This window comes from Atractosteus spatula, chromosome 8, assembly GCF_055471065.1.
Source record: "Atractosteus spatula isolate fAtrSpa1 chromosome 8, fAtrSpa1.hap1, whole genome shotgun sequence".
Lineage (NCBI taxonomy): Eukaryota > Metazoa > Chordata > Actinopteri > Semionotiformes > Lepisosteidae > Atractosteus > Atractosteus spatula.
Window position 1 is genome coordinate 61897668 of NC_142713.1, and position 10342 is coordinate 61908009.

Below are 10342 nucleotides of genomic sequence, written 5' to 3' on the forward strand. Positions count from 1 at the left end.
GAGCTGAGAGGTTTTCCTTTTGTATAATGTAAAATCAAGATTCCAGCAGTCAGTGCATAGTTTATAGTGCCAATAGGTGATTCACATTATTAAACTGCACTGTGGGTAATCAAAGCTTTTTAATTTTACGTAATGATAACAGGATGAATGGATCTGTATTCACGTCACATTTCAAGGTTGTCTGCAAATCTTCTCAAGACTTGGCCTTTATTTTTTTTTGTTAGAATTTTGAGGTGACATGAAATTGATCATTCATTTTGTGGTCAAATAAAATCATCAGGCAAACCACATTGCTCAATGAAGAATCAAGAAAAATCAAGACAAAGAAAAGTTGCATATGCATTGATGCTTCTGAGTAGGGGTGTTAACCCTGGTGTATTAATTCCACTCTGGGTTTGTACAGTATAGTCTGGCCTCCCTAAACCTGCCTGTTAGTACAGTTGGTCTCTGTCTTCTGCCTTGTCCGTTAGGAGGTGGATGAAATGAGTCCCCTCCAGAATGTGGAATGCTTTGAGATCCCCTGTAAGTGTTACACAAAGTCATATAATTGATCAATTATAGTGCTTATTACTTTTAATGATCTCTTAACAGGAGCCACAATGTTTATACATTATTACTTGGAATTATTTTATGCTTTTATTATTTAGTCTCCCTTTATTTTAAATTGACTGTTTTTGATCAAATAGGTACTGCAGAAGTCATGAATGGAATGAAATGTTTGTGGTTCCATTCATTTTTAATCATATCCCGTTCAACAGGGACATCAAATTCACACATGAGTGCTCATAAGCACACATGCAGTTCAGGATTAACAGGTCTTTCATCCGTATTCTTACAGCTTTATTGAACAGGGATCACAGTGTCGAGTGCCTATCCTGGGTACAAGGTCGGATACACCCTGGATGGGACACCAGTCCATCAAAGGTAGAGACTCAGACACAGATGCACACACACTCACAGCAGAGATAATTTCCCCAGAAGCCAATTAACCCACCAGTAGGTCTTTAGACTGTGGGTAGAAAGTGGATCAGCTGGAGGAAACCCACGCAAACACGGGGAGAGCTTACAAACTCCATGCAGACAGCACCCCTGATCTGGAAGCAGTGCTGACCACTGCGCCACCATGCTGCTTATTAACAGTACCGGCCAACAATAAATGACAAAAATAAATTAGTTGAGGTTTTTTGCTCAATGAGTGCAACAGTGATTATTTGTAAAAAGGGGGATCTTGGACTCATTACTATAAATCTTTTAAGGCCTTTTTAGAAGCACTTTTGTCTCTCTCCATGGTCCCCAAAATTCCATAGATCCAGTTTTGCGAACAACAGCATTAAGGCAGAATTATGTTAATGTGAAATGGGTTTTGATACAGTATGTATGTAATAAACAAATGATAATATGTTGATATTACTGGGTACATACAAATCTAACTCGTGATTTTTATTTCATTCATAGAAACATAACCGGTAATTTGTTGCTATTCATTATTTTTCTAGTGTTTATTGAAATTCACAAGAACAACACCAGCAGAAGCTTTGTTCCTTTGCTTTAATCTCTTGTTAGACATCTTTAGGAGTAATTACATTAACAACACTATGTTGCACACTTACTGTATACTCAGCAGATTAGGATCATTAAAACCCAATTTGTCAAATGCGTCTGGTTATCTGAAAGTCCTATTTAACGCGCTCAGAGTAGCCTAGACGCTGATATATAAAGTGTGGGCTTTTCCACAGGGCTTTTCGTGCAGAAGATTGTGTGGAACATGGGTCAAGCAGCCACATTACCAAGCAGGAATGGAGGGACCTACGTCATGGAGCTTTATGAATGGTATAGGTAAACTTTTACTTGTATTAACATTAATTGAGAACAAATACATTGATTCACTACCATTTTAGTGGTTGTTTTTGAAGAGAAGGAAAGACAGAGCTCATAATGGTTTGTATTTGTGCTTATGTTTTCACACTGGGTCATATTACTATACTGTATAGATACTCCTATATATACTGTATATATCATCCTTAAGGGCAAGTTCTAATCCCTTCTCTATAGTCCCAGCGCTAGAGGAAGGAAATCGGATACTTGCCACATGCATAACAAGTGTAGAAATGCCTACACTCGTCTAAGACAAGTTTTCAAAGGTTTATCACTGCTTAGCGGCATTGCCATGTGATTTTTTTCTCATGCAGGTAGCTTTCAAAGTGTAAAGAACTCTAAAGAGCACAATAAAGTGAGTGTTTATCTTTGGAATGTCATATTCCATGCTGTTCAAAATGCTGTCTAGAGATGTGATCCCTGGATCTACTTGGACGGCTAGGAAATGGAGTGCTCTTGTGAAACATGCCAGGGTTTAAAAACCAAAGATTCAGGTGAAAACGTTTTTGTATTTTTGGACTGGGGCTATACGTGTTCAGCTGAGAATACCACAAAAACATTGGTTGTTATTTCTTTATAAAACTGAGATAACTATATCGATTTTTAAAAGAAATTGAGAAAGAACAGGCAAGTGTACTTCACCTTCAGGGGAAAGGGATTTATGTTAAGTAAACGAGAATCTGTTACAGATCAACCTAGTTCAGCACTTACAGACAAAACTGCACCTTCAGGCAGAGGACCAGTAAAAAACAGTGTTACTAGCTTGAAAAAAATAACTGACCTGATAAATTAATTCAAATAGCAAATTTAGTGCATTTGTATGTATTTTGCCAAACAAACACACAACTCCAAGCAGGAGTTGCACAGATTCAGAGCTCATTAAAAATTTTCATACAACATATGGGAATTAATTCAAAGCACATTTGCGATATTTGAGTAAGTACATCCTAGAAAAACAATAATACAGTATATGCACATGCACATACTGTATCCACAAATATACATTTTACAAGTATCCTTTAATAGCTGTACCATAAACGATATGTATTCAGTTTATTCATGGATGCAAATTAATCCTAATATAGGTACTGTATGATCGAGCATCACTCTGATATCCTTTGATATCAAGTTTACGTATCCATAAAATAAAAGTGTACTGCTCTTTTTGAAGAGAGTGATATTGAGCTTTATGTTTGATTAACAGACTAGTCTGAAGTCTTGGCTCCCTCTATCTGCTTCAGATTGAGATCAGATAAATACTGTATCTTGTATAAACAGGCTTAAGTAGACAGAAACTATTTCAGCTTTATCACAGTGACTTACTGTACAATTAGCATTTTTTTTTTTACTGAATTACAAAACTAAATATTGGATTGTATGGCTGATACAATCTTAAAGGTGAGAATTTCAGATGAGCTGTATGTTACACACTTAAGTCTTCATTCTATGCCATTTAATTCTCAATCTGCAGTCATGGCTAAAACTCGTCTGTCTTGGAAGGCTAAGCTTGTTATGGGAGCACATGCCTTCTTTTCATTTAGCTTTTATTTGAAGTCTTTGCAGCAGCATTTTAATCGGAGCCAATTTAAAGTAATAACATATCAGTAGGTATTAATAAGAATAACATAAGATTAAGAATATTTTATTCTATATCAAGCTGTTAATCTAGAATGCAGAGAATTCATTAGAATTGTGCTAACAATGTTTTATTTAATCAGACAACTCTGTGGTTCAAGTGTCTTAAAATATATTAATATTAACAAATGTACAAATGTACAGATACCTTTAACACTGATTTTAGCTTTTAATTATTTTTCATTTTGGGAACTTTGATGTTTAAAAATACATGCTTTCCTCTTCAACGTTTTAGTAACAAATATTACATTTATCTCAATTTAAATTGAGATAGTGTGTAATACTTTCACTTGCTATAAACAACAACAATTATAATAATCCAAAACTGCAATGTTTTGGAAATAAAATGTTTTTTTTCTTTTAATTGAGAAACGCCAACCAAAGTTAATAAGTTTTTAAACATTTAAGTAATAGTATTTTAGAAGTGTTATTATAAAAGATGAAAAACTAAAAGATAAGTATGTTCAATTCTTGTTTCTGTTAGTGAATTTCAGCTCTGAAAATTTAAATAGGCTGACAGTGTAGTAGTTAGCTCTGCTGCCTCATAGTTGTTGGGTCCTGGGTTTGATCCCTGATGGAGTGGAGTTCTGTGTGGAGTTTGCACGTTCTCCCAGTGTTAACATGGGTATTCTCCAGGTGCTCTGGTTTCCCTGTCACCATTCAGACATCCCTGGTTAGATTAATTGGTGTCTCTTAATTGCGCGCTTGTGTGTGTGTGCGCGCACGTGTGTGCTTCTTGTGATGGACTGGCATCTTCACACAGTTATTACTAGGAATAAGCAGCTTTTAATAATGGATGGGATGATTAAGTGCAATTAGCAGTTTATATGAAGTACTTAAAATATTTGCAAAAGCTGTTCCCAGTGAGCAAACAAGCTTTCTGCAAATGCTGCTGATGTGTGAACAACAAGAAGATTGCCAACACTCTGCAAAAAGAGCTGCTGCCATAACTGTTTACACAGTGCTAATGAAGTTGGAGGAGAATTACCAGCATAATGAAATTGTAGCAGAACTGTTCCCTTTTGCCAAAATGATTTTTACATTTTATTTGGCTAATATCCATACTACGTTTTTTAAAAAGGCCCATTACAATTTATTGAATTTCATTTTCTAAGATGATAACACAAAGGCCTGATCCAGAAAAACATGCCATTGAAAGTTTAGAACTGACATTTAATTATCCCCTTGTTAATTTATCATATCTGTGTGAAGTAAATTGCATGTTGTTCAAACAGCTGAGACAAAAAACACTCAAGCACAGATTTATTTTATCCATGATATTAAACAGCCTGATTAGCATTTAAGACAACAATTAATTGAAAATAATTAGAAAATTAATAGGAAAATATAAAGGCTACAGAAGATTATCCGGTACCAACCTTGTTACTATACTGACCTTGTTCTTTGTCCTTGAATTTGTTCTTGTGCTCCTGGTCCTGATACCAATCATTAGGGCAGACTGAGACAATGTAGTAGTAGTAGTAGTAGTAGTAGTAATAATAATAATAATAATAATAATAATAATAATAATAATAATAATAATAATAATAATAATAATTGCTTACACTTATATAGCACTTTTCTGGACACTCCACTCAAAGGGCTTTACAGGTAATGGGGATCCCCTCCACCACCACCAGTGTGGAGCTACAGATTCATATGAAGCTGAACCATATTATTCTTAATCTGCACTTAAGAGCACCATTGTTTCAGGTGTTTAAATGGTTACTTTTCACAAATCCTCTCTGGCAGCAGTTTTAATCAAACAGTAGCTGACATCTCTTGAAAGTACAGGAATGCATTCAGTCACTGATAAAGTATTAAACATGGTGCCTTTGGTATGACACTCCTCTCTAGGTGTTTTTCCATCCAGCCATTTTCTAAACCACTTTATCTAGTAAATGGTTGTGGGGGAACCTGGACAAAAACCTGGTAAACAAAGGCCGCAAGGTGGGATACACACTGGGAGAGAGTCTGTTGCAGAGCACACACAGACACAAACACACACACTCACACCAGAGCAGATTTTACAGAATGCAATTAACCTGCCCGTATGTCTTTTGACAGTGGGAGGAAACGGGAGCACCTGGAGGAAACCCACACAAACACAGGGAGCACGTGCAAACCACAGATACCATAGCACCCCAGTGCTGGAAAACAGCAATGCTAACCCCTGCACTACCACGATCTCCTCCATGTAGTATTGCTTCTTTAATTTCACCCCCCAAAAAAGTTGCAACAATTCTATGGTGGTTTCAGCTGTGTTGAATTTCCTGTTTAATTTGTCATTCACATGAAAATTCTCTTTTTTAATTTTTTTTTTCATTTACACAGAAAATTCATCAACGAGTGCCCTAGTGGGCTGATCACACTCCATGAATTCCGCAGACACTTTTGCAATGGAACCGTGGGCCATGATTCCTCGGAATACGCAGAGCAGATATTCCGGACACTGGACAATAATGGGGTGAGTTCCTGGAGTGTGCTGGGAACTGCTTTTGAAAATAAGGGCTTAGCTTTATGGTGGACTTTAAAATGATTGCTTTCAAAGGCCCTGTCTAAAATAAATTACTGTCACTGTTCAAAAACCTTTAAGTCCTTTACTCCAGATGTGTTTTCTCTTAAATTAATTTGATGACTTTAATCAAGTGGTGTTAGGAAGCACTCAGAACGAACACTGAAAAGATGAATTTAGTGCCCTCATAGCAGAGTGCCCCCTCCATAAATACATATTGGTAAATTTGATCAGTTCTTACCAGAGTGATCATTATCAGCAACAAGTGTTTTTTAACTCTAGACTGAGTTTTGTAATTATCTCTTTGTATTACTGTCATTTTCTATTAGTGGTGTTGAGCAGTTTGTTCTGTCACAGGACGGGATTGTCGATTTCCGAGAGTATGTCACTGCCATAAGCATGCTGATCACAGGCTCCCCGGAGGAGAAGCTGAGGTGGTCTTTCAAGCTGTATGACAAAGACAAGGACGGGGCCATTACTCGATCAGAAATGCTGGAAATCATGAAGGTTTGTCCTTCCTCTGTTTTTCTCAAACATCTAGTCAAAAACAGCTAGAAAGCAATGCTTTCCATGGTGCAATGTCTTGGGAATGTGATATACAGTATAAAAAAGACAAAATGAACAGAAATTCAGCTTTTAAAGCATTTTAAAAGTCTAGTGCATGTATTGTTAGTGGTAATTGCACTGCTAAAATAAGGGATAACTAATAAAATAAAAGAGATAAACATCTTTCTAGTGCATGTATTGTTAGTGGTAATTGCACTACTAAAATAAGGGATAACTAATAAAATAAAAGAGATAAACATAAACTCAGCCAGCAGCCATATCACCCTGCAACTCACTGGCAACCCACTGAAGCTCAGCAGGTGTGAGCCTGGTCAGTACCTGTATGGGAGACCTCCTGGGAAAAACTAAGGTTGCTGCTGGAAGAGGTGTTAGTGGGGCCAGCAGGGGGCGCTCACCCTGCGGTCCATGTGGGTCCTGATGCCCCAGTATAGTGACGGGGACACTATATTGTAAACAGGCGCCATCCTTCGGATGAGACGTAAAACCGAGGTCCCAGGGCGTTTCTCGAAAAGAGTAGGGGTGTAACCCCGACGTCCTGGCCATATTTCCCATTTGCCCTTATCAGTCATGGCCTCCTAATAATCCCCCTCTATGAATTGGCTTCATTACTCTGCTCTCCTCCCCACTGATTGCTGATGTGTGGTGAGCGTTCTGGCGCACTATGGCTGCCGTCGCATCATCCAGGTGGGGCTGCACATTGGTGGTGGTGGAGGGGAGTCAAGCGTTTTGAGTGGAGTGTTCAGAAAAGCACTATATAAGTGTAAGCAATTATTATTATTATTATTATTATTATTATCTTTCAAGTTGTTTCTTTGTTGCCCATAGAAAATGTAAAATAACAGTAAAAGGGCATTAAGGACACTGCTGTGACCTTAATCAGGATAAGTGTTTTTAGATTAAGGCTTTTCTCCACTAGGTAGAGCCAGATGACCATATTTCCTGAGAATCACTACCGTTGCTAATGTCTGTTACTTTCTTTGCAGGCTGTGTATAAGATGAGTTTAGCAGCCTCTCTGACTAAAGCAAACCCTCTGACCGCAGAAGAGTGCACCAGCAGAATCTTTGTGAGACTGGACAAAGACAAAAATGGTAATATGATGCATGTTTGAGGGCAATAATTAACTACATTTATTTCAAAGTAATTGATAGTTGACAGCAGTGTCCCTGTCCTGTAGTAGACTCTTGTCAGATCTCACAAGCTAAGCAAAGCTGGTCAGAACTTAGAAGGGAGATCTCCCAGGGAAAACAGTTTGCTACTGGAGGTGGAGTTGGTTTCTTATGAACCAGAATTTTAAAAACATTGCCCCAATGTGGGGGCCAGGCACACAGCGCTGTAGCAGGCACAGGCCTTCAGATAAGATTAAATTAAATATCCATGGCTGTGTGTTAACCCTGGGGTCCTGGCTAAATTCTGCTTGGGACTTGTGCAGTCTGACCTACCCTTTAATTAAGCTGGTGAAGCTGTTTCTCACCTCTCCCCCCGATCTGAAGTGCAGTGGGCTGCTGCTCATGAATGGCGAGTTTGTCAGGTTCAGTGAAAGGGAAGAGGCGTGAAGCGCTTTGGGGTTCACTGGGATCAAAAAATCCCTTAGGAAATGCAAGTAACTTTTAATTCTCAAAACTAGTACTTCTCAAGGTACATAATAACAATCTTGTTTCATGCTAAGGGGTGAAGACTCTGACAACAATTGTTACAAACTGGATCAGAGAGCCCAGTGTGGGCTCGTGTATTAACAAATAGTAATAACAATATATTAGTAATATAAGTAATAATATATGGAGACCCAACCTGTCTCTGTAGTCTCCCCCAAAAAGGTAGGTACAGTAGGTACTTTATTAACCCCATGTGGGAAATTCAAGTGCTACAGCAGCCAGGCACAATCAACACAGTACAGTACAAATGTAGTAATACAGTAATACAATACAATATATAAATGAAAAAAATGGAATAAACACACACACACACACACACACACACACACACACACACACACACACACACACACACAAGGTTTGGATTGTTTGCTGATCACCCAGAAATATATTGGACATTTCTAAACCTGCTTGGCTATCGCAGCTGCCTAGATCTGTTAAGGCTGTGGGTAACAGCACTCTGAACAATTATACTTCTTGCCTTACCTTCCTACTCTTTGCACACAGCGATATAAATAAACTACGGTGTTGACAATCACATATCTTAATATTTCCCTGCATTCTGCTGGACTGAACTGAATTTGACATAAAGGTCAGTGCTCAGTGTTTCACTCCCCACTTGACACTGCCCTGTGGGCTGAATGAGCAGTGTTGCTGCTGGTTCCTTTGCATCGAGAGGAGCTAGACTGTGCAGTGCAGTAGGTCACAGCTTTTCACTGGAAGGCAGTGGCTCCCAATGCATTCCAAATCGTCAACCAAGTTCACCACCTTGTGTATTTTAGCTACCGCATATTGCATATGGTTGGACATAACACATCGGTAAGAATGGCCATCAGTGTCTGCATGAGATTATGTCTTACCCTCATAAACAAAACGAAGACTCCGCAGTCCTTGACAGGCAGAGCTGTTTCAATCAGCTGTAATCAAGGCTTAGCACTTGGCAGGAACTTTCTATACTTGCCCTTTGCAGTACTTGATTAATTCTTGTCTCCTTGTTCTTTTGTAAGCACAGAAACACAGAATAATGAAAGTACACTGGTCTTACGAAAACAACCTAAAGCTTTTTATAGAAATGCTCCAGTTCGCTATAGAAACTAATCTCTATAAAAATCTAATTTTCGTAAGGGTGATGCCAGAACATGGTTGGTGAATAGTGTGCATGAATGGGCTTTGCTGCTGTCATTATGTACTGTTGGAAAATTAATTATTAAGTTCTAGAGCACATTTATCTTTTGGAAGGTTTTGATCATGTATGAAGGCTGTCTACATGTCTACAAGTGCTCCTACGGTCAAAGACAGCATTTAAAGCTGTTTTTTTTTGCTTAAAAAAGGATAATGAATAATTATCCACCTACAATGATGGACAAAACACCTCAGCTTCCCTTTGTAATGTCACCTAAACTACAGCAAATAATGTATGCATCACATTGGTCCTCAAAGAAAGTATAAAAGTATGAATGAAAATTAATTTCACACAAATTGCATTGTGAAAAGAATGGAAGTCTGCAGAACATGTTTTTGTTCGAAACCGTGTGTAAAGTTTTGTCTGCGACAAAGCAGCTGACAAAAAAAGGCACCCCTCTCTCTTTTTTCTCTCCCTTCAGCCGTTATCAGCCTTGAAGAGTTCATCGAAGGAGCATTAGACGACGAATGGATACGAGAAATGTTGGAGTGTGACCCCAACACTGTCAAAGTGGAAAGACCTCTGAAAAGCCAGCCTCCTGTCTAACTGTCTTCCTCTCTGCCACATCGCTTGACATCACAAAGAAGCCCTCTTACCTTTCAAACAGCAGGAAGACGCATAGCTCCTTGGCAACAGGCTATTTCTGTTCATTAGTCAGTGTGGTTTGCAAATTTTAAAGAGACACTGTCAATATTGTTCTGTTAAAACGTTATTAGTCTTATTAGTGGACCAAAAAGGGTCCACTGTGATGCTAAGGCACGTGGCTACTTAGAATTAATTTTCCTTTCATTTGACAGAAGGTCAAGGTGTTCTTGCTCTGCTTTCGTCCTGTGTCACCCTGATCTCTAGTTTGTTTGGCACTGATCAAAGGCTGCACACTCCCTGCATTACATGAATTGTCCAACAAAATGACT

At 38.4% G+C, this 10342-nt stretch overlaps 1 protein-coding gene across 1 annotated transcript; it reads left to right on the forward strand.

Moving 5' to 3' along the window:
* Positions 1-1759: 1759 nt before the first annotated feature.
* Positions 1760-9974, forward strand: LOC148830007 (guanylyl cyclase inhibitory protein). Its single transcript, XM_088923186.1, has 5 exons — positions 1760-1836; positions 5845-5977; positions 6383-6532; positions 7576-7681; positions 9850-9974. Exons 1-5 carry the CDS (start codon positions 1766-1768, stop codon positions 9972-9974), a joined length of 585 nt encoding a protein of 194 aa, XP_088779312.1. The 5' UTR covers positions 1760-1765.
* The last annotated feature ends 368 nt before the right edge of the window (positions 9975-10342 follow it).

Bases quoted from the DNA above. Each gene is read 5' to 3' on its own strand.
- LOC148830007 (XM_088923186.1), top strand. From the start codon at position 1,766: ATGGGTCAAGCAGCCACATTACCAAGCAGGAATGGAGGGACCTACGTC. The intron at 5,978-6,382 runs GTGAGTTCCTGG...GTTCTGTCACAG, and splicing joins GGACACTGGACAATAATGGG to GACGGGATTGTCGATTTCCG. The intron at 6,533-7,575 runs GTTTGTCCTTCC...CTTTCTTTGCAG, and splicing joins AAATGCTGGAAATCATGAAG to GCTGTGTATAAGATGAGTTT.